General features: G+C 43.7%; 2 protein-coding genes across 4 annotated transcripts in view; one reads left to right on the top strand and one right to left on the bottom strand.

Annotated features, from left to right (window-relative positions):
* The window catches only part of STRADB (STE20 related adaptor beta), a 161622-nt gene that overhangs the window by 57190 nt on the left and 79880 nt on the right, over positions 1-24552 (bottom strand). The gene's annotated exons all lie outside the window — the stretch shown is intronic.
* FLACC1 (flagellum associated containing coiled-coil domains 1) lies at positions 558-24011 on the top strand. 3 transcript variants are annotated; one of them, XM_060281717.1, is made up of 16 exons: positions 558-2094; positions 4672-4815; positions 7051-7105; positions 7723-7862; positions 9384-9404; positions 10868-10888; positions 12003-12096; positions 13885-13946; positions 17439-17536; positions 19198-19250; positions 19949-20048; positions 21139-21242; positions 21507-21569; positions 22221-22310; positions 23058-23167; positions 23933-24011. In XM_060281717.1, exons 2-16 carry the CDS (start codon positions 4706-4708, stop codon positions 24009-24011), a joined length of 1200 nt encoding a protein of 399 aa, XP_060137700.1. In that variant the 5' UTR covers positions 558-2094; positions 4672-4705. The 3 variants fall into 3 exon arrangements, with proteins under 3 accessions (XP_060137700.1, XP_060137693.1, XP_060137707.1); XM_060281710.1 differs by lacking the exon at positions 558-2094 and having other exon boundaries at positions 4678-7105; XM_060281724.1 differs by lacking the exons at positions 558-2094; positions 9384-9404 and having other exon boundaries at positions 4678-7105.

Here is a 24552-nt window from a genome sequence, read left to right as displayed (position 1 = left end):
TGGCTCCTTCTCATCCTGGAGAGTGGTGACTAGTGGGGTGCCACAGGGTTCTGTCTTGGGCCCAGTCTTATTCAACATCTTTATCAATGACTTGTATGATGGGCTTGAGGGCATCCTGAGCAAGTTTGCAGACGACACCAAATTGGGAGGGGTGGCTAGTACCCCAGAGGACAGGATCACACTTCAAAATGACCTTAACAGATTAGACAACTGGGCCAAAGCAAACAAGATGAATTTTAACAAGGAGAAATGTAAAGTACTACACTTGGGCAAAAAAAAAAGAAAGGCACAAATACAGGATGGGTGACAGCTGGCTTGAGAGCAGTACATGTGAAAAGGATCTAGGAGTCTTGGTAGACCACAAACTTGACATGAGTCAGCAGTGTGATGGAGCAGCTAAAAAGGCCAATGCAATTCTGGGCTGCATCAATAGGAGTATAGCATCTAGATCAAGGGAAGTAATAGTACCACTGTATTCTGCTCTGGTCAGACCTCACCTGGAGTACTGTGTCCAGTTCTGGGCACCACAGTTCAAGAAGGATACTGACAAGCTGGAACGTGTCCGGAAGAGGGCAACCAAAATGGTCAAAGGCCTGGAAACGATGCCTTATGAGGAACGGCTTAGGGAGCTGGGTATGTTTAGCCTGGAGAAGAGAAGGTTAAGGGGTGATATGATAGCCATGTTCAAATATATAAAAGGATGTCATATAGAGGAGGGTGAAAGGTTGTTTTCTGCTGCTCCAGAGAAGCGGACATGGAGCAATGGATTCAAACTACAAGAAAGAAGATTCCACCCAAACATTAGGAAGAACTTCCTGACAGTAAGAGCTGTTCGGCAGGGGAATTTGCTACCAAGGAGTGTGGTGGAGTCTCCTTCTTTGGAGGTCTTTAAGCAGAGGCTTGACGGGCATATGTCAAGAATGCTTTGATGGTGTTTCCTGCTCGGCAGGGGGTTGGACTCGATGGCCCTAGTGGTCTCTTCCAACTCTCTGATTCTATGATTAATTGAAAATAAAATAATAAAGACTATCAAGATATGAACACAACATATTTCATAGAACTTGACAAAGTAGCTCAGTTAATAGTGAAATAGTTTACTTGCTTTATTCACTGCCCTGAAAGAAAGGAAAATCTGGGTTCTGCATACCACATGTACAGTTTGTCATCATTTGCTTCTACCAATAACGTAGTGAAACCTGTTCTAAACTTTCAAGGATGAGCCTGAGTGCTATCCATACAGCAAAATGCAAATTCTAATGTATTTGCATATGCAGATCTGCTCTTGGTGAAGCAGGAGGTGGATGAAGCTTGGACATGGTATTGTGTGTGAATGAATGTACAAGCGAGTTGCGATATTATTATTATTATTATTATTACCCCGCCCATCTGGCTGGGTTTCCCCCGCCACTCTGGGCGGCTTCCAACAGACATTAAAATACAATAATCTATTAAACATTAAAAGCTTCCCTAAAGAGGGCTGCCTTCATATGTCTCCTAAAGGTCTGGTAGTTGTTTATCTCTTTGACGTCTGGTGGGAGGGCATTCCACAGGGCGGGTGCCACTACTGAGAAGGCCCTCTGCCTGGTTCTCTGTAGCTTGGCTTCTCGTAGCGAGGGAACTGCCAGAAGGCCCTCGGCCCTGAACCTCAGTGTCTGGGCTGAACAATGGGGGTGGAGACGATCCTTCAGGATGTATGTAATAAATTGGGGAGGAAGGGTGGGATATAAATTTAATTAATATTAATAAAATATTGAATCACCTAAAACCTGGCCAAGGAAGGGCATGTTCCTTTAGTTATCTCAAAGGCTCGACTATTGAGTAATCTTTATGTCCACTCTTGATGTACTATTCCCCTGCTTTTATCTTCTTAGGGTTTTGTAATTCAGAATCTGAGAGTGAGCTGAATGCCTCTCTGTTTTTGGAACAGATAGGTTTAAGCACAGTCTATATTCCCGACTATATTACGGAGCCAAGCTTATCTGTGTATTATGCCTTTAAGAGTGGAATGGAAGAAAACAGGAGAGTAAGCTTGTTGCCATGGTGAGAAAGAAAACTTAAATAACCCTGAGAGAAAGGACGAAGAAGTGCAAGCGGGTAAGACATACTGGCTGCCTTAATCCCCCAGCTTCCTCAGTTTCAGGTTTAAATTTACAGAATGGAGACATCTGCAAAGCAGTGAGATCTTATAGCTGTGGTTTCTCTTGATTGTGTTTAAGTTTCCCCTTTTAATAGAGCTCGTCCAGGACATTTTGACAAATGATCTCCCCCATGACAACAAGTGCCCCCCAAAAATCCTGAAACTTGCTCTGACAAAGTGCCCTGACTATTCAAATCATTTGTCTATATTCCCACATCTTTAACATAACAAAAATCAGGGGGTGCTTTTAGCTCCAAATAATTCTATTTGAGAGAACAATGTGTACAGTTCTTTACCATAGTTATAAAATTACATACAAACCTGAAATAGAAAGTGGATATTTTTCCTCTCCCAGGCTTCTTTAGGTATGTGTGTATTTTAAGTATTTTAAATACTTCAGTGTGTTTTGATATTCTGCTATTTATTTTTTAAATCTGTTTTGTTTGAAATTTCATTATATATTTTGCTGTGGTGGTTCCATTATGGCAGAGTTTCCAAACTGTATGTTGTGACACATTAGTGTGTTGGCTGCAGTGTTTAGGTGTGTCTCAAATCTTCCATTCTTGGGCAAGATGATTGAGTGGGTGGTTGCTGAATGTGGACCATTTGGATCCCTTCCAATCAGATTCAGGTCTCATCTGGTTGATGATCTCCGGTGGGCTAGGGACAAAGGTGAAAGTTCTGCTAGATCTCTCAGTGGCTTTTGATACCATCGACCACGACATCCTTCTGGAACCGTCTAGAGGGGTTGGGAGCTGGGGGCACTGTTATACAGTGGTTCCGCTCCTTTCTCCTGGGCCGTGCCCAGAAAGTGGTGTTGGGGGTTGAGTGTTCAGAGCCCTGAGCTCTCACTTGTGGGGTGCCTCAGGGTTCTGTCCTCTCCCCCATGCTTTTTAACATCTATATGAAGCCGCTAGGAAAAAACATCCTGGGGTTTGGACTGGGTGTTCATCAGTATGCGGATGATACCCAGCTCTACCTGGGTGAGTGTCTGGAGGCAGTTGGATGGATGGCGGCTAACAGATAGAGGTTGAATCCTGACAAGACAGAAGTACTGTTTTTGGGAGATGGGTCAGGTGAGTGTGGAGGACTCCCTGGTCCTGAATGGGGTAACTGTGCCCCTGAAGGACCAGGTGTGCAGTCTGGGAGTCATTTTGGACTCACAGCTGTCCATGGAGGCGCAGGTCAATTCTGTGTCCAGGGCAGCTGTCTATCAGCTCCATCTGGTATGCAGGCTGAGACCCTACTTGCCCACGGACTGTCTTTCTAGAGTGGTGCATGCTCTGGTTATCTCCGGCTTGGACTACTGCAATGCGCTCTACGTGGGGTTACCTTTGAAGGTGACCTGGAAACTACAACTAATCCAGAATGTGGCAGCTAGGCTGGTAACTGGGAGTGGCCGCCAAGACCATATAACATTGGTCTTGAAAGACCTACATTGGCTCCCCGTACGTTTTCGAGCACAATTCAAAGTGTTGGTGCTGACCTTTAAAGCCCTAAACGGCCTCAGCCCAGTATACCTGAAGGAGCGTCTCCACCCAATCATGCAGCCCGGAAGCTGAGGTCCAGCTCCGAGGGGCTTCTGGCGGTTCTCTCACTGTGAGAAGCAAAGTTACAGGGAACCAGGCAGAGGGCCTTCCCGGTAGTGGCACCTGCCCTGTGGAATGCCCTCCCACCAGATGCCAAAGAGATAAACAACTACCAGACTTTTAGGAGACATCTGAAGGCAGCCCTGTTTAGGGAAGTTTTTAATGCCTGATGTTTTATTGTATTTTTAATTTCTATTACTGGGGAATGATCAGGAGCTCACCAAGTTAGTGGCTAAATATCTCTATTTGGGTTTTTTGTCGTCAAAATACATTGCAGACGTCTGATCTCCCTGGAGACCTAGAGATGTGACGATAGACTGCTCTGCCTCCTTTCTTTTAGCAAATGTTTTGTGCCACTGGGGAAGTGGTAATTCTGTATTGATTTGTTTTGGGTGTTTGTATGTGGCGCCAATAAAAGGTTTGGTGATGAATACTTTGTTGGAAGCTGCCCAGAGTGGCTGGAGAAACCCTCTGTGCCTTACTTGAGAGAGGATCTGAAGGGTCCCAAGTTCAGTTGAAAGATGAAGAACCATAAGAAGTGAGAGCAGGAGACTTGGAGGGTGCCCCTCAACAGTTCCCGACCATAGGCACACAGGTCACCTGGTCCCCACAGTCTTGCCCACCAAGGTGTGGCATGTTGTGCTTCTATGTAAATCTGTGGCCCTTCAGAAGTTGCTGAACACTTCTGACCAGTGTTTGTGGATAATGAGAGCTGTAGCCAGCAACATATAGAGAACCACAGGTTCCCCATCACTTATTTAAATTATAGTAATTATACATTTGAGGGCCTTTTATACTAAAAAGACTGCTTTCTTTTAGCTGTCCCCCATACGTTGTTTCCAAATCTTCACTTTAGCAAAGCACATTCTACTGGCTTAGAGGAGCACCTTCCTTCCCTTGGAAGCACACATAAAGCAGCCTGTGTCTCTGATGTTCCATCTACAGGTTTTTGATCGCAGAAGCCCCAAGAACGGCAGACATGTCCCAGTCCCAGCCCCAGACCTTGTACTGCCCCTGTTGGGATCCTTGGAGGATGGGATACAAAAGACTCATCAGAGTTAAGGCAGGCACGCTGTCTCAGAAGCCCAAGTAAGTGGGATAGTATGGCAACATTGGTGGAGAAGCAATAACATCACTCGGTTTAATAGCAAACTCAGCGTCTCTGTCCCATCAAAAATGGACATCCTTTTTATTTCACATTCATGAGGATCTCTGCTCATTAGGCTGTCGGGGCGGGTCATACACAATACGGTCAGCACCTGCAAAAGCTCTAAGGCCGCCACACTGCTTCGTCTCCCGTCAATGCATTTCCCATAACTCTCCGTGCCACAAATGTTCTGGTTAACTTAGTTGTGCATTTGTTGTTCTATAGCCCTTCTGGACAGCAATGATGTGATGGCATTGGTGAAGCATCGCAGAACAAACTGAAGCATAAAGAATCCACCACAAATGTTGACTGTCAGCGACGCTCCCAAGATTTCAGGCGGGAGTCTCCCCCATCCATTCCACAAGATGCTGGAAATGGAAACTAGGACTTCCTGCAGGCAAAAACTATGGTCTGCCATTGAGTTAAAACCCTTGTGGTGTTCCATGCCTTTTGGATTTTGGAATGATTTACTTGTTTGTTTGTTTGTTTGTTTTCTGTCCATCATCTTGCGTATCCTACAGAAAGACACTTAAGAAATGTTTTTAAAAATCAATCGGTACGTAAATATTAATTTGTCATTTATTCTTTGTTATTCCACCTGCTAGTCCTAATTTGCTAATGGGAATGTTGATGCTTTGACCTAGCTCACCGGAAGCCTTTTAGGCTGCTCTAAGGAGAGAGAAGGGTAGGCATAAACATCTCATCTCCTTTCCTTCTTGCTGCCTTAGGAACGTGTTCTTATGCTCACTCGTGTGTGGCTGGCGGAAGCTAGGAAGGTGCCAGTAATGTCACTATCATGCTGTCTTTTTAAATGTCACCGGAACAATGTTAAGGCGCCTTCAGCTTCTCCCCGCCAGGGAATTTTTCAGGGAAGGGAAGCCAGAAGTTGCCTTCCCCTCTTCTTCTCTCCCCCACTCCCGGGCACCCAGGCTCCCCACCCCGACCCCATTCTTGCTCCATTAGTCCCAGGTACATCTAGTTTGCCACTGCAAAAACAAGGTGCTAAATTGGCCCAACAGTGCTCTTCCTATGCTCTCATGTTATGTAGATGCCTCCATAATATAATTTATTTATATATTTTAATATCATTTATATCCTGCCTCTTCTGCCCAATTAGGGTGCTCCGTAGTGGTTTGGATAGGAACGCTAAAACCTTCGCGTGTGCACAAACTCAGTACAGCAAGGCAACACAAAAATGAAACCACATTTCCCCCAAACGACAGTTGTGAAATGCTACAAATGAGTGGATGTTGTGAGCAAGCTTCCAGGTATCTCTGGATTGCTTCCATTGTTGTTGTTTAGTCGTTTAGTCGTGTCCGACTCTTCGTGACCCCATGGACCATGGACCACGCCAGGCACTCCTGTCTTCCACTGCCTCCCACAGTTTGGTCAAACTCATGTTCATGGTTTCAAGAACACTGTCCAACCATCTCGTCCTCTGTCGTCCCCTTCTCCTTGTGCCCTCAATCTTTCCCAACATCAGGGTATTTTCCAGGGAGTCTTCTCTTCTCATGAGGTGGCCAAAGTATTGGAGCCTCAGTTTCAGGATCTGTCCTTCTAGTGAGCACTCAGGGCTGATTTCCTTCAGAATGGATAGGTTTGATCTTCTTGCAGTCCATGGGACTCTCAAGAGTCTCCTCCAGCACCATAATTCAAAAGCATCAATTCTTCGGCGATCAGCCTTCTTTATGGTCCAGCTCTCACTTCCATACATCACTACTGGGAGAACCATAGCTTTAACTATACGGACCTTCATCGGCAAGGTGATGTTTCTGCTTTTTAAGATGCTGTCTAGGTTTGTCATTGCTTTTCTCCCAAGCAAGTATTTTATAGTACAGTATTACAAACCAAACTATTCCAGTAGTCTCCTGTTGCACGTGCTTGCCATGAGAGAAGCAGAAGGAATCCTGTGTAATCCTGCTTAGATGAAGAACAGGTAACATCGATGAATTGCAACCGACAAGCAATACTATAGCTGTTCTGCAAAATGCAAAGCAATTATAAGCAAATGTCGAACAGAATCATTGTACAAACTGGCAGCTATTTATTTGAAAGAGGATGATGGATCAGTCAACCGAATTGCTACAAGGAAAATCCTTCAGACAACTCAGTTGTCAAGCTTGGGATGGGATAGAGAAAGGGATATTTTTACAAGTCGCGTCATTGTCTTGTTTCAGGCTGAAATATTGCAGACCTAACGCACAACCACTAAGAAGCAGGGAGCCTCGAGATGTGAGTAGAACAAAAAAATTATTCCCTTTTTAAATTTGCAATCTTCTTTCCTTCTTCTTTCCTTCCTCTTGTTAAATAAGAAAAATAAGTTTTGATTTTGGAGGAGTCTTCATAGGTCAAAGACCCCAAACTCTGTTTCTATACTTTTCAGTTATATTATATACAACTTATATTAATGTCTACTCAGGGTCCATTCTGTTTATAGTTGAGGAAGATATTTTAGATCCAAAATTCAGAGTGAATTTAACTCACTGTTGTCAGTGCCCATTAATGGGATTTTCAATGGGATCTTCCAGTAAAAAAGAAATTTTGCAGCTCTCTAAAATGTATTTGGGCCAGGCCTTAGATGGATTTCTAGAGGAAATGAGCCCAGCCTTGAAGTTATGGAAGTATCCTGAGGCTTAGAACTGCTTAACTGAAAAGTTTTGCTGCAATAAAATGCACCCAACTCCTTGTTTTGTGTACCTCCTTTGTGTAGCACAAACGCAACGCCCTTGAAAATATGGTGCTTTATTAAAAATAAATAAATGCATCTGTCAGTTTGAGAGGTACATAATTAGACTGGATTTTAAATTCTAGGATTCCACAGAGTGCAGTCACTTTTGTTTTAACCCCAGATATCAAAGGAGATTGAAGATGAGATCACTCCTGGCTTTATCGTGTCTCACAGTAAGGAACGTATCAGTGTCACTCTGGGCGAGGAATTCTTTGAGAAGAAAAAGCCTGACGAGGAACTTGCCAAGCCCCCTGTGCTCAGGTAATCTTACACAAGAGCAAGGAGCGTTCCTGTCTGTAACTAGCATTCTTCCTGACTTCTTGAGGACCGTGTGTTATATGATGCAGCAGTATTGGCTGGAGGTCAATGACATGTGGAGTCAATTAATTCCAGCTTTTTCTGCATCGTCCCTGCTGAGTTCAAGGGCTAAATGGAGGCCAAGACAAAGAAAGCTGGCAGCCAGGGCTACCCCCTAGACTGCTTGTAAGAAGGGGGGGGTATCGGCTGGCTAGCTGGCTGAGGGGCAGACTGAGGTTGGTGGGGCAGTGCCCACACCCCATCATGGACCAGCCTCCTCTGCTCCACAAGTGTGTGGAGAATCAATAGCAACAGGAACAACATTTATGTAAGGCAATTTTCACATTGTTCCTGCAGTTTGCAGATGTGTTGCATTTCCTGCAACCTAGCAAGGGAGTTAAATGTTTGCCTAGCGCGGGCAACAATCACATGAATATCTTCTCGTTCCCTTATGTGTGGAGGCATCATGTGGTGATACAGTCCCACCGGCTAATGCCTTTTGAGCCCACTACAAATGTCAACAAGTTTGTTAATAATGGTTTCTCTCGGTTCCTCGTTTTCTTCATGCGTTTTCCCCTAATAGAATGCATCGTTGTATCTTTATTTTCACTAACATATGCATTTATATGCACTTTCCCCTAATGTATGGCACTTTTTTCAGTTGTGTTTCAATTTGCATATTGTTTTAGGAAGTGTGAATTAAGTAGATAAGTATTAAAATGTGATCCAAACCAAATTTTTCATCCATCCTTGTTGGTGAGAATTGTGCCTTCACACACACACACACACACACACACACACACACACACACACACACACTGTCTTTGTATATGTGTCCAGAAAGTCTATTGAAGGTCCTCAGTTTAGCCACTTGAGGACACACATCACGATGCATTGTGTCCTGTGCAGCTCTTTGCTATCTTCATCACTGGGCTGCAGTGAATATAATTTCTGTGGTATCTGAAGAAGTGTGCATGCACACGAAAGCTCATACCAATGACAAACTTAGTTGGTCTCTAAGGTGCTACTGGAAGGATTTTTTAAAATAATTTCTGTGTACGCCATCTGCATCCAGACAGGTGACTGCAGGTCTTGCAAAGGCATTGGAATAAACAGAATTCAGTTTGTAACTCGCATATGCACACACAGTATTATGTAGATCAGGCATCCCCAAACTTCAGCCCTCCAGATGTTTTGGACTACAGTTCCCATCTTCCCTGACCACTGGTCCTGTTAGCTAGGGATCATGGGAGTTGTAGGTCAAAACATCTGGAAGGCAGCAATTTGGGGATGCCTGGTGTAGATCATTCCTTTGGCTTTGATACATCTACTTTGTAATGAGAATGTGTTTAGCTGACAGTAGTGGTGCCTTAACAGCATCTCTCTCTCTCTCTCTCTCTCTCTCTCTCCCTCTCTCCCTCTCTCCCTCTCTCCCTCTCTCCCTCTCTCCCTCTCTCCCTCTCTCCCTTTTAACCCTCTTTGCAGTTCTGTACTTAAGCCTGAAACGTAAGTACCAATATACCCGCCCCTCACACAACCCGCTCACCTCAGCTTCCTTTTTGTGCATTACAGTAACAATTCTTGCTTAGGATAATCCTCCTCCCCATTTTCTTCCCCCACTTCAATGCCATCCCTTTTTCCAGGATATTGCTTTGACAGGAACTTGCAAGATGTATTATGGCTCAGTAAGTCACTGCACATTGTTACCCTGACAACAGGAATGATTGTCAGGAGGAAGGTCTGAGGCCCTGTTCAATTTGACACTACTGGTTTAGCTCTATGCTAGTTTATCTCTCTCACGCACACACCCCTGCTCTGGAGTACTAATTGTCTGCAGTGGACTCTCTTTGGGGATGTCCAGTGTTTTCGCTTTTGCTCCCCTGTGTGGAGTATTTGACACATACTGGGAAGAAACTGTGCTTACCAGTCTGACAGCAAGCCTTAGATTTCTCCCTATTGGCAGAGCTTTGCAGGGTTTCATCACTGACTGCCCACATATAGCTTTGAAAAGAACGCTGAACATTGCAGTCCCCTAGTTTGATTCTAACTAAATTATTGTGCTGGAATTTTCCCTCACCCCCAAATCTGCTCTGGAGTGTTGGGGGGAACCCCAAATCAGATTTAGGGAGCATGCAGTGCAAGGAGAGGCAGAGAGCTTCCCCTTGCACATGGAGAAATCCTTGCGAGGACCTTAGTGCTTCATTGAATGCAGTTTGGTTTGCTTGGCACTTATTCTAGACTGGGATTCTTTCCCAATAAGGTTGTTTTTAGCCAAGCAATTATAGGACCATTGCATCGCCAGTTACTAATGTTGTGAATAGTTGTATATGTGTCCAGAAAGTCCATTGAAGGTCCTCAGTTTAGCCACTTGAGGACACACATCACGATGCATTGTGTCCTGTGCAGCTCTTTGCTATCTTCATCACTGGGCTGCAGTGAATATAATTTCTGTGGTATCTGAAGAAGTGTGCATGCACACGAAAGCTCATACCAATCACAAACTTAATTGGTCTCTAAGGTGCTACTGGAAGGAATTCTTTTATAATTTCTGTGTACGTCATCTGCATCCAGACAGGTGACTGCAGGTCTTGCAAAGGCATTGGAGTAAACAGAATTCAGTTTGTAACTTGCATATGCACACACAGTACTATGTAGATCAGGCATCCCCAAACTTCAGCCCTCCAGATGTTTTGGACTACAATTCCCATCTTCCATGACCACTGGTCCTGTTAGCTAGGGATTATGGGAGTTGTAGGCCAAAACATCTGGAGGGCCGCAGTTTGGGGATGCCTGGTGTAGATCGTTCCTTTGGCTTTGATACATCTATTTTGTAATGAGAATGTGTTTAGCTGACAGTAGTGGTGCCTTAACAGCATCTCTCTCTCTCTCTCTCTCTCTCTCTCTCTCTCTCTCTCTCTCTCTCTCTCTCTCCCTCTCTCTCCCTCTCTCCCTTTTAACCCTCTTTTCAGTTCTGTACTTAAGCCTGAAACGTAAGTACCAATATACCCTGTATATTGTTTCATGGCTTTTAGGCTCACTGTTAACAATGTATGTGTGCGCACGTGTTTTATAGGTAATAGTTACAGATAAATATTCATAAATATATATATATAAATTGCTGCCAACTCATGCAACCGATACCTTTAAATTTCTCGCAGCCCTGTGTCATATAAGCCAGTAATACCTGCTTAAATGTGAACATTCTGAATACCTATCCCATACATTTAAAGCACATTCAATGCACATTTAAAGCAGATGACAAATAATCCTGAGGGGAACTGTAGTTTTCCCTTCAGAGGACTACCATACCCAACACCCATAACAAACTACAGTTCCCATAATTCTTTTGCGGGGAAATCTTGGACTTCAAAAGTGTGTTGGGTGTGCTTTAAATATATGTGGTGTGGATCTGCTGCAGCAGCAGGAGAAGAGTGAGCTTGCTGAACATTTTGTTTGCCTGCTTGCTCCTTCCACCTTGAAACCCACACAAGCCTTGCCCAAGGCAGGAGCCAAAGGCCTCATAGCCAATAGCCTATTTGCTGGAGGAAAATGCTGCCCATTTGCATGCTTTGGTTTGATGCTTTGAACTTCTGTAGCATCGTTGCAATTAGGAAAGGATGAAGCTTAGCTTTGGTTTAAAATCTGAACTGAACAAAACTTCTCTGCCTTCCTTCACTGCGCTGACATAGAGTCCCGACAGCGCTGATCTCTTCCAGACAAAGAGAAGAGATTAGACTCATAGAAACCGCAAAATAGCATTTGCAGTCATATACAAAAGAGGGAGGGAAATGGCTCTTCCATTGTGAGCAAGGGAACCCTGTCTTTATATCTTTAAACTTCCTCCAGACTTACGATACTTCCTTCTCTCCCCACATAAGACAGAGGGTGTAGACACCAGTTTCTTTTCCCTCTCTGTTTTAACTTGGTGCAGACAGCAACCCCCTCGGCCCCACCACCTCCTCAACCCCAATGGCCAAACAGATAAGGGAATCCTATAAACTTTTTTAGTTGCAGTTCTTGATTTTCCTACCCTTGATCTATCCGACACGATGATATTTGCCAACCAGAAAATTTCGCTGTACAGATACGATGTTGGTCTTTCAGGGAGGACATTATAGGTGACTTGGTGGAACAGATTTCTGAGCTCACAGCTATAATGGAGCAATTGCGTCGAGACCACCAAACTAGCCACAAACAGGTGAGTCACTTCCATTTGGGGTCCTGCTGTTGGAAGCTTAGCAAATGTAGCCTTGTACTGGAATCCTCCATTAAGGACATAGGTTTTCGGAGAGTAGTCTCCTTTTCATCAGATGCATGAAGGATCCTCCTTAGTTGGAGCCTATATACTGTAATGAGATGGGATAATGGTTTGAATGATCTCTCAGGGTTTGACCATGGGTCGACATGGCCCTCAGCCTGAAGGATAGCAATTGCTGTGTTAAAGCATCAATGTATGTAAAATCGCTGTAATTTTTGTTGGTGCAAACAGAAAGAAACCAGAAAGTAGAATTCATTGGATGCCAAGATCCTAGTCAAGTACTATTTGGTGAGAGAACCCCAGCAGAGATTTAAAGTCACAAAATACATAGCAAAGTAAAGCATGGAAATATAGGTTATTAAATCTAAATTTTAGTATGCCCTTTCAAGTACGTTCCAAAATTTCCCTCTTTCCTCAGCATAGAAAAAGGCCACAAGTTTGGTAAGTCAAAATATTGGTTTACTTACAAACACTTCAAAGGTCTGGTACATGTGCTTTTCCATACATCAGGCAGAAAAGTAAAACGTAGCTTAGTTGCAAAGTTGTAAATGTTCCTAGATTCTTGGTAAAGGAACACAAGAGTGGCTGGTGAGAGCCATGCAATTTTGCAGGATCAACCAGCTCAAACCACTTCACACTGGGCTTCTCAGGTAGACTGGAGGGTGAACAATAGGCTAGATTGCCCGTTTCATCCCAAAGCAAGGGGATGTGTCATAGCTAAGCTGGCAGGACAACTGTGGTATTAATCATTTCATTCATTCATTAGACCCAAACATGTCGGTTATATGAGGCTAGGTAAAGGTAAAGGGGCCCCTGACCATCAGGTCCAGTTGTGTCCGACTCTGGGGTTGCGGCGCTCATCTCGCTCTATAGGCCGAGGGAGCCGGCGTTTGTCCGCAGACAGCTTCCAGGTCATGTGTCCAGCATGACTAAGCCGCTTCTGGTGAACCAGAGCAGCACACGAAAATACCGTTACCTTTCCGCCGGAGCGGTCCCTATTTATCTACTTGCACTTTGATGTGCTTTCGAACTGCTAGGTGGGCAGGAGCTGGGACCGAGCAACGGGAGCTCACCCTGTTGCAGGGATTCGAACCGCCGACCTTCTGATCAGCAAGCCTTGGGCAGTGTGGTTTAACCCACAGCCCCACCTGCGTCCCTTAAACTTAGTGGCAGTTTCATCCCAATTAGTTTTGAATCTTACAGGCTTAATTCTGTGGAAAGGCACAACCTCTGACAGCGCCACCTGGGTCCCATAATTTTCCCCATTTGCCTCCCTATTTTCTCTCTCTCTAAACCCATACCCAGCAACTTAGGATAGCACTTAATGCTTTGCATGCCAGACTATAAAAGATTCATGCAGGCAGGAGTAGCCTATGTGATTACAATTCCCATAACCCCCAGCTAGCATGGCCAGTGATCAGGGGTGATGGGAATTGCAGTCCAAAACATCTGGCGAGCAGCACATTGGCTAAGACTTCTTCTGAAAAGCAGTAACTGTCAAGCAGGTTGAAATAGATTTCTTATTTGGAATTTCTGGAGCAAAGGTGGCGTTGCTGTACGATTAATTGGCATGGAGGAATCAGGATGATGTGTGTGTTTGTGTTTGTGTTGAGCCTCTTGATCACAGAAACAAACTCTATGTGCTGTGAAAGTACCTGAAGGTACCTTGTAAAGGCAGCTCCCCTCGTGGACCTTTACACAGAGGTTATTGTCTCTTTCTTTTCCTAGTTGGAGAAAGAGATGGAAGACAAAAGGAATGAAATGCAAGAGGAACACGAAAACAAAATGAGGTATGGCTATTTCTGCGTGCAAGACGGATCCATTTATTTTGCAGCCGCTCTTCTGCATTTTGTTTTGGATAACCTCCCCTGTCCCAGGACACAGAAGGTGGGTAACAAAAAGAGCCATTTTTCTCAGGGCCAGCATAGATGAGGAAAGGATCAGCCCTGCCCACAACAGCCACTATTGGCATTTTAAAATCATTATTTTTTATAATCTTTTTTATTATTTTCAATGATATAAACATACAACATAAAACAGTACAAAATCCAAATATCGAGATTACTCTGAATCTCTTGACTTCCCCCCCCCCCCATCCCTTCTATGGGTCCTTTTAATTCTATTTTGAGCTGCATATCAGTACTTCTCCAATTTTTCATCTTCCTAAATTATCTATACGCTCTATTACATTACAAGTGTATCTAAAATCCTGCTAATGTTTTGACCTGTTTACAATGATTTTGTATATACAATATAAACATTTCCCATATTTTTTTAAAAAAATTCTTGTCTTCTTGATTCCTGAGATTCCCAGTTAATTTTGCCATAGTCCATCAACTTGTCTATTTCAGTGCATGAACACGAAAGCTCATACCAAAATAAAAAATTTAGTTGGTCTTTAAGGTGCTGCTGGGAGGAATTTTTTTATTTTGTTCCATCAACTTGATTTGCCATTCTATTGGCATTTTTTAAAAGCATGCATTCAATGCAAGGAAATATTTAACATAATGTCTAGTTTAACCTACAAAAAGGCAGACCATTCCCCTGCGGGCTCCTCCAGATATCCTATTGGTATTCATCACATTCATGATGATTTCCGCTTCCAGTGGTATCTGGGTGGTTACACACAATTTCTCTTTCAGTACCGTTCGTGCCTGCAAATGTTTTGGGGTGGACATCCTGCTCTGTTTCCAGTTGGCGCATGTTCTGTAGCTTCCAAATGAAATCCTGTAATTTTTTACGCTGCAGATGCTGTGGGTTCTGCTTTTGGTCCAACTTTTCTTCACTGTTATTGCAGGAGAGCTCCCTCCACAGGCGGAAATAATGTACGTAGTAACATTGGGGAAGACCAACCAAGTGGAATTGTGTACAGACAGAATTATGTACAGGCACCTACCACACCTATCAACCAATCACCCATTCCCACCACCCTTCTGAGTAATACCCCTCCCCACCTTCTCACTATAGATAAAGGTCTGGCGACTTCTGTTTAAGTGTATCTGAAGAAGTGTGCATGCACATGAAAGCTCATACCAAGAACAAACTTAGCTGGTCTCTAAGGTGCTACTATACAATTTTTTAATATATTTCTATGTACAGACAGTTCGGTATAAATCCACCACTGATGCATTAGGTTCATTATTATTTCATTAGATTTTATTAAAGTTTGAAAGAAAATATACAAAGGGTTAACATCAAATATCCAATTTTTAAATCAAAGATTTAAAAACCCCTAATTAAATAAAAACACAAACCAAAAGGAAGAAAAGAAAAAGAGAGAAAAGGAAGGAAGGAAGGAAAAATAGAACTTCTAATTCTTCATCTGTCATGTATATATAGAAAATTTTTCAAAACATTCACTCCATGATAAAGGTAAAGGTACCCCTGACCATTAGGTCCAGTCGTAGACGACTCTGAGTTGCGGCACTCATCTCGTTCTATAGGCCGAGGGAGCCGGCGCTTGTCCACAGACAGCTTCTGGGTCATGTGGCCAGCATGACTAAGCTGCTTCTGGCGAACTAGAGCAGCGCACGGAAACGCCGTTTACCTTCCCACCGGAGCGGTACCTATTTATCTACTTGCACTTTGACATGCTTTCGAACTGCTAGGTTGGCAGGAGCTGGGACTGAACAACGGGAGCTCACCCCGTCATGGGGATTTGAACTGCCGACCTTCTAATCGGCAAGCCCTAGGCTCTGTGGTTTAGACCAGTGGTCCTCAACCCCCGGGCCACAGACCGGTACCGGTCCGTGGATCAATTGGTACCGGGCCGCCCAAGGAACATTGAATACAATTAAATTAAAATTATTAAATCAAAACAATCTAAATAAAATATAAACAATCAATGTCCCCCCCCCTCAGCGGGCCGCAGTAAAATTATCAAACGTTGACTGGTCCGCGGTGATAAAAAGGTTGGGGAGCATTGGTTTAGACCACAGCGCCACCCACGTCCCTTCATGATAACATCCAACAATTCCACTTTCTATAAACCAGTATCTTCTTCAACCCTCAAACCCAGATACCATGCGTTTGTTTTCTTTTACCTGCAAAAAGTCTGCAAGGAGTTTCCAATCTTTAGTACCGTAAATATTGTCAGTTTTTTCCCTCTTCTTATTAAATTTGTCACCTTTGCCAGTCTTGGCTTAGCCCAATGATTTTAACAAACCATGCCTCCATGGAGGTAGGCAACGGTGAATCTTTCGATCTTTGTGCATACGAAAGTCTCACCACTGTAAGCGTGCACTGTTTATTGCATGAATGACATGTTGCAGAATATGCTCATAAAAGACTGCTGAAGTAACGATTGGACGATGTGACGCAGAAAGTTCTGTGGGAAGAACAATTAAATAAATAAACATGTTGGCTTTGCTCCTGTTGGTATAGGTGTTATTCTCAAAATACTGTGCAGCTGTAATATACAGTCATACCTCGGTTTAAGTACGCCTCGGTTTGAGTATTTTCAGTTTAAATACTCCGTGGACATGTCTGGAACAGATTAATCCACTTTCCATTACTTTCAATGGGAAAGTTCACTTCAGGTTAAGTACGCTTCAGGTTAAGTACGGACTTCCAGAACCAATTACACTCATACCTTGGGTTAAGTACGCTTCAGGTTGAGTACTCCGCAGACCTGTTTGGAACAGATTAATCCACTTTCAATGGGAAAGTTCGCTTCAGGTTAAGTACGCTTCAGTTTAAGTACTCCACGGACTGTCTGGAACGGATCGATCCACTTTCCTTTACTTTCAATGGCAAAGTTCGCTTCAGGTTAAGTACGCTTCAGTTTAAGTACTCCATGGACCGTCTGGAACGGATTAATCCACTTTCCATTACTTTCAATGGGGAAGTTCGCTTCAGGTTAAGTACAGACTTCCAGAACCAATTGCGTTTGTAAGCCGAGGTACCACTGTATATAAAAATAGATATTTTTAATAAGAATAAGTGGCAGTATTCTCAAAGCAGTTTAGAACTGAATAATAACACACCCACCCAAATAATAAATAGTGGTACTAGTAGTACATGGTTGATATTGGGCAGAATCCACAGTTACCTGATAAGATCCTCTCCTCCCCTATCCCCCATCTACTTCAGAGGGTCCTCCAACCAGCTGAGGCAGATGTGGACACTGCACAGAGGGCTGTAGCAAGAGAGGGGAAGCAGGTGAAGTCCCACTGCGGCAAGAGAAGGCTGTGCAAAAATAGCATCCCATACAACCCGTTGTTGTCTTTTAATCAAAGCAGCTTGCTGGATAATTATAATAGAAAGCTACGTTGTCTTTGCAGGGATATGCAGTCACGTCATGCAGCAGAGATGAACGCCTTGGAGGAGCAGTACAAGAAAGAGTTGCGAAATGAGAGGGCACACGCCCAGGAGAAGCTGGGTAGGACTCGGGGGGGCAAACTACCTGTTACACTGTACAGTAGTATTCCAGCAGTCCTACGGTAGTTGCAGTGGAGGCTGGTCCAACCTTAGCTAGACCTCAGCAAGCCTCCCAGCTACCTCCCTTATTTACAACCAGTCAAGACCAGCCCATCCATGAGGCTCACTGAGGTAGTTGCCTTAGGGTGGCAGGATCACAACAATGGGGATGAGCGGCAGTTCCAGGCCTGCAGGGAGACCGACAATGGGACCCCTGGCCGCCCGACAATGACAGCAACGCCTCTTCCTCTTCCCTGCCTTTGTAAAATCAAGAAGGCCACAGAGCAGCTTTTTAAAACATCTCAGCAGACAGGAGCTGAGGAGCATCCAATTTGGGATCATCTATCTGTTAAGCAGGAAGGATCATAGCTATCAAGTTCTCCCTTTTTTAAAGGGAAATTCCCTTATGCTGAATAGGCTTCCTCGTGAGAAAAGGGAAAACTTGACAGCTGTGGGAAGGATCTGAATGTTCTGTGCCTTCAAACAGAGAATAGGATAGGAGTTGATAATAAGCACGCAGAACCAATCAAAGGTATTATGATAAAAATTGCAGGCCAACAAGACCTATAACAAGGGACAAGATCCCCAACAGCATACAAATCAATCTGGCTAAACTGATTCAAAAATACACACTCGCACCCCGCTCACACACAAAAACAATTCTCACTACAGCCGACCAAAGAAAATCAACCACACCCTAAGCCACTCCCAACCTCTCACCACCAAGGAAATACAACAAGTGAATACAGTGGTACCTCGGGTTAAGAACTTAATTCGTTCTGGAGGTCCGTTCTTAACCTGAAACTGTTCTTAACCTGAGGTACCACTTTAGGTAATGGGGCCGCCGGCACGCGATTTCTGTTCTCATCCTGAAGCAAAGTTCTTAACCCGAGGTACTATTTCTGGGTTAGCGGAGTCTGTAACCTGAAGCGTCTGTAACTGGAAGCTTCTGTAACCCGAGGTACCACTGTAGTAAAAGAACCCATGCAAGTAACGCTGACACAACCCCTCTCACACACTAAGTTTATTTTCCTTCCTTCCTTCCTTCCTTCCTTCCTTCCTCCTCCTCCTTCTCTTCCCTTCCTTCCTATCTATGTTTAAACTAATTCATAAACCAATAACTCATATATTGACCACTAATAATGAAACGTGTTGTACATATTTTTCCACATTTATTATGCTATTTTTGTTTTAAAAACCTAATTAAAAAAAAACAGGGACAAGATATACAGGTCCTTGTCTGTTAATGCTAGAAGCCTCAAAGCTCAAAGTGGCAAATTATAATGCCCCCAGTTAGAAGTGAACACTGGGGGCAGCCATGTTTTTGCTGCGCAATTCCCTCTGAGGGTGGCAGAACATCACTGGTCCCTCAGGCTCTCTAGAGGTCTCGCTCTTCTCTTCAAAGAGTGTGTTGGCAAGAAGCCTTTGAGCACCAGCCGCTCCAGACTGAGAGTAGCCGGACATGGCAATTGTATTTCTAAGGCGGTGTTAATTTATGGGGAAGGCATGTTGTTGGCCAAGCAATCAATTCATTTCCCTTCAGGAAAACAACTGAGAAATAAAAGTTTAATTTCAGTAGTTCTGTGTGTGGAGAATTTTATTTTTCCCTCTCCCCCCGCTCAGCTGGGATGCAGAAGGAATACAAGTATCTGAAGAATGCGTTTCGTGTGTACCAGGTAAGATTTAAATTATACCACCCATCTGAGGTAATCCTAAACTCATACGAGTCTCCTGGCACTTTAAAGACCAACAGTTTGTTTGTTGCCTAAGATTTTGCAGGCGAGAGCCTGCTTTGTCAGGTGCACAGTGCACTGCCCCCTAGTGTTTGCGCATGCACAGTTGGTGCTCATGAAAGACTGCAGTCCAGTTGTCACAGACATCTTGCATTTTATGGCTGCTTGGTCTACGGCCAGAGCCAGTGTTGCTGCAGTCCCAGCCCAACTGGCTGGCTACCTCAGCAATGACAGGGAATCCAGAAGTGGCACTGAGCTGCAAAATTAATCTGCAACACCTGGAGTCTTCTGAATCCCGTACAGAAAAGGAAGGACGATCAGGCTGCCCCAGGTGCTCTAGCAGAGTTGCCACCCCTTCCCCGTTTTCTGATTCATAACCAGTGTTCCCCTGAAGTACTTTGAAGAATTGCGGCAGAAGAGGGTATAAAATTGCCACCTGGTTGCTGGCATCTGTCCTGAGAGACAATGGAGTGTGCCTCCAAGCCTGAAGTCGAACCGCTGCGTTAGCATCACCAAAGTGGCCTCCCCGGCACGCAAGTCTTGGCAGTGTTTATGGAGGTTCTGGGCTGCCCAGACGTCAGGACTCCCCTTTAAATTGGCACCTACATTTTTTAAAAAATCATTTCTCTCTCTCTCTTTAGGATAGCATTTCTGATGAAATGGAGGAAAAGTGGCTGAGAAGGCAAGCAGAATGGAAAAAGAGTGAGAGGACTGAACGAGAGAAGGCCTTGTTACAACAAAGTGAGTACAAGAGAGGGGTTGCGTCTTATTTGTATTGTGTGCTTGGGTATTTGGGTTGAAAGGGAAATGGAGTTTGCCCATGCAAATCAGTCTGGTGAATACGGTATTTGCTGCCTTTATTGCTTTCACTCTGCAGATGATACGTAACTGATTACTCCTCCCCTCCCCCACACTGACGTTGTGTTTCCTTTGGGTAGAATAACGTGATGGCATTACATTATTTCACCACTGCAGACAGCAAGACAGATAATGTACCTTTTGCCAGAAGACAAACTGCAGCAGCGTGGAAACACTGCTGCAAACGAAAAATGGAGGGCAGAACGGAAAAAGACACCTCCTTATTATCTCTGCATGTGTGCAACGATTTGAACCTCAGTTCTTTGCACCTACTTTTGACCTGAACTCTGTTCTCATTCATCTGAATTTACGAAGTTCCATGTGCTTTGGCTTGACTCATTCTGATAAATGTTCCTGTTCCCTGTGAAGTCAGATGGGTGGGTGAGCCTTTAATTACTGATATCCTCTCTGCAACAGGAGCAAATTGCTCATTAACTCTTTTTTTTTTCATTTGCAAGATCTCAATTAACGAGCATTTGCTTTGGCTGTGAAGAGGAAACTAATGATTAAGGGCCCACCTACACACCCATCTTGCAAACAGAACAGGAATTGCAATGAAGGGCCGATTCAGGAAGGTCATGGCCCTGTTAGTAGTAGAATAGAAGCCACATTAAAATAAAGGGGCAAGGAGGAGACAATAGGCCAGCTGTAGAGAAAAGCGGAACATTTTATGAAGAGGACATTTCTGCATAAATATACATTTTCCATCTAAGTGGGCACTGCTGGCTTTCTGTGGTGAAGACTGCTCCATATTAAGTGCCATATGGAACCATGATTTTAATTCTGCATAAAAGTAATGCCTCTGGGCACTAAAGATCCCTAATGTAAAAGCAGAGGATACCACTGGATAAATATCCCACAGCTGGCAAATGACGGCCAATGTTTCAAGCACATCAACTTTATCACTAAGAAATATATAATTTTGATGACACACATGGTTAATGCATACCTAAAAATCTAATCTTATCCACAGAGCAGTCGTTGACAAAAAAGTTTGAGCAGGCGATAGAGGAACAGAAGACTATAATTCAGAATAACAGTTTTTTAATAGGCAAAGTTTATGAAAAAGAAAGAGAAGTAAGTGGTGTTTATTATTAAGCACTGTGGGGCTACTGTTCCTTTAACAGAAAACTCTCCCCTTACAAATCCTGCCCCTTCTAATGCTCCCTATTGACATGGCCTTGGAATTAGTGGTACATTGTCCCTTAATTAGCCAGCTCTTATTCTCTTCAGTGCCTGGCTGAAAGTACTGGTTCCTTTACTCCTGTTATATTGCAATAGTTTGAAGATGCACTTTACACTATTCCTTACTGTAACTTTTATCGCTTTTTTCTTTTCCAGGAGTTCCAAAAGCAGCAACAGGAAGCCCTAGATAAAATTGAGGAATTAAACAAACATATTGAGGCAAGTATGGTAAATACTTTTGAACACCACCCTGTGTTCTCCCATCCAGACAAGTAAGAGGCCTTATCAATGGCACAATCCAGCCAGGCAAAAACATTCAAGGATGGTGTGAAGCAAGGCCCATGACAGGTATGACTCACAGAAAGGGGGTGTGGTCTGGCAAGAGTCCTGGGGACTAGACAGAGAAGCTTGGAGGGCTGCGTTTGGCCCCTTGGCCTCAAGTTCTCCACCCCTGCCCATAAAGGTTAATTCATCAATGAAAAGCTCTAGAAGTCTATGAACTTAGGTACTAAAAATGGAAAACAAAACAATGCAGTCAAGGTTATTATTTTGCTGTTGCTGGACCGATTTGAAACACCTATAAAATTACATTTAGAAAATAGCCAGCAGGGCTTTTACAGCGTCCGGGTTTTGTGGAATGAACTTTTCCAGGCATTCAGCAGTAATCCTTAGGCGCCATGTAAAAAGTACCAGTATCCCAAAAGACCTTTGTTTGGGAATGTGCTTTGGCTCCAGAGGTGTTTTAGGTAGGGCTTACTTTTTTTAGTTTATTTCATTGTACAGTTCTTATATTGCCGTTGTGTTGCTCTGCACAGTGGTGGATATGCAGAACATAAGCATCTTAAAATAATTTGTTCCATCCAATAAAAGGGTTTGAATATGGAAATTAAGGAGAAGAATGAGACTTTGGATGCTATTGCAGCCACCCTTCACAAGACAGAGACTGAACTCCGGAATGAGGTGAGAACTGGGGAATAGATTACCAAGCATTTTTAAAACATTGATACCAGAGTCTCACCCCAGGGGTGATGGGATGTGGCATGTGTGTGGTTTTCAACATTTAACTTGGGCTTTCTACAGCCAATCTATGATGGAATATTGCAACCTGTGCTCTGATAGACTGACACAGGTATATTCCTAAAGGACTGATAGTGTATCTTTCCCAGCTTTCGTGGCCTCCAGATATTGGACTACAACTCCCATCATCCATGACTATTTGCCATGCCGGATTGGGCTGATGGGATTTGGAGTACCCAAACAAATTGAAGTGCATGATCAAGCAATTGTAAAATTGTCAACAACTCCCTGTCGGGGAAAGAGGTGGCTTAAAAGTAAATATTTAATAATATACTAATGCCCAGGTCTCAGTGGGTGGTGATGGGAAACTGAACACTTTGATCTATAGGTAATCTTGCAGTTGCTGGAGAGTGTGATTAATAGCTCTGCATTGCAGTGGTTTAGTGCAATAATTAAGCTCAGATTAGCCCTACGGAGAGATTGGTTCAAATCCTGCCTTCCCCATGCCTAATCATCTCCCTTTTAAAGGGATCACAGGCAGTTGTGCTGTCAAAGCCTCCTCTAACTGTCAGGAAAGAGAGAACAATATAGGGCTAGATTTGACTAACACCCAACATGGATGATATCGGGCAACTTCGTATGTTTCGTCTTCTTTCTGCTCTCATTCATACCTTTCCTTCCTCTTTACAGAAAGCCGCCTTGGTGGAAATGGAGAAAAGTATCCAGCAAAAAATTGTAGCCATGGAAGACAGATATCGAATTAACGCCACTACTTTGGTAGAAGAAAATGCCATGCTCAGGTAAGGGGCTAAAATCTCTCCCAAGTCCACAGAGTCAGCCAAATATTTACCTTTGAGCTTTTTAGAGCGATTTACTGCAGAATTCCTTGTGAAGCAAATTATTGATTTATATTGCAACAGAGGTTAGCACATTCCTCGGGAAAAAAATAATTTGGCTTTGTCTGTAACTAGACATATTGTTCACCTGTCACCACAGCTGGGTGGGTGCTGATAATGCCAAGGTTTCAGGTTCGATCCCCATAAGGAATAGCTGCATATGCCTGCATTGCAGGGGGTTGGACTAGATGATCCTCAGGGTCCCTTCCAAATCCATGATTCACAATCTATGATTCTACTACACCCCTTTGAATATTCATTTACTGCAACTGACATGTTCTCAAAATTTAGATTTACTTATGTCACCTCATTTGTTATGTTTAAAGCTTCCAAAGTGATTTTAACAGAAGAAGCAGTAAGCACATTCCAGGAGAGCTTGCTTTTCCCTCTCTCCCTCTCTCCCTCCCTCCTCCTGCAAGCCAAGCTGAAGTCAAAGGGTTGCAAATGCTCTGCCTGCACAATGGAACATTTCTCTCCCCACTTTTGGAGCAGATTCTTGTTAGGATTCTTGCTCCGTGTTTGCAGTCATGGGATTGTTTTCTATCACATGGCGGTGTATGTTTTCATTCCACAGAGTGGGAAGTGACGGAGACAGGATGTTTTTGTTACTGTGTATTTGCATATACAGGTGCAGAAAGATTGTCTAATGCTACTAATCTCCTCCCCCAGGCGCAGGCTCATTGAAAAGAATGAAGAGATCTATAATCAACGGGCCCAGCGATCGGGCAGCTATGACGCATATGACTAGGGCTGTTAAGTGAAAAAGCAACAAAGGTTTGACTATGACACGCTGCCAGAAGGCTGAATTTAAAGCCACATATGAATTCTGTAGTCAGAAAGGGAGATTATTTGTTGTTTACTTCAACCTTGTATCGTGTTTTGTTTATATTTGCATGCTGCTCTTCAGCTGAAGATCAGAGGGGTTCACAACATTGAAAATACAAAATGAGAACAGAAGATGCAAACCAATAATCATTCCCTCCTGCAAATTTCCCCTTTGGCTCAGGGCGCAACACGGAAGCCAGGCAGTCTGGAACCTTGTGGCCTAAGCCAGAGTCTCAAGAGGTAGTAAGCATCCACAACTCCTTATTATCCCACCAGTCTGGGTCAGGAGTTCCCCAGACCTTAATGGATGTCCCTTGAAATTCAGAAAGACAAGAGCGAAAAAGCGCACACCAACCTCTGAACCAGGAGCATGCTTACCAGCAGGCCAAGAAAACTGGAATCAGATGTTGTGCCATAAAGCCCACCTAAAACATGGGAGGTAGTTAATTGCAATTATATAAAAA

This window comes from Zootoca vivipara, chromosome 1, assembly GCF_963506605.1.
Source record: "Zootoca vivipara chromosome 1, rZooViv1.1, whole genome shotgun sequence".
Classification (NCBI taxonomy): Eukaryota; Metazoa; Chordata; class Lepidosauria; order Squamata; family Lacertidae; genus Zootoca; species Zootoca vivipara.
This window is presented reverse-complemented; position numbering and strand designations above follow the sequence as displayed.

Coding starts and splice junctions, on each gene's coding strand:
- FLACC1 (XM_060281710.1), top strand. CDS start 6,932: ATGATGGATCAGTCAACCGAATTGCTACAAGGAAAATCCTTCAGACAA. Junction 17,537..19,197: donor ACACGCCCAGGAGAAGCTGG/GTAGGACTCGGG, acceptor CCCCCCGCTCAG/CTGGGATGCAGAAGGAATAC. Junction 19,251..19,948: donor ATGCGTTTCGTGTGTACCAG/GTAAGATTTAAA, acceptor CTCTCTCTTTAG/GATAGCATTTCTGATGAAAT.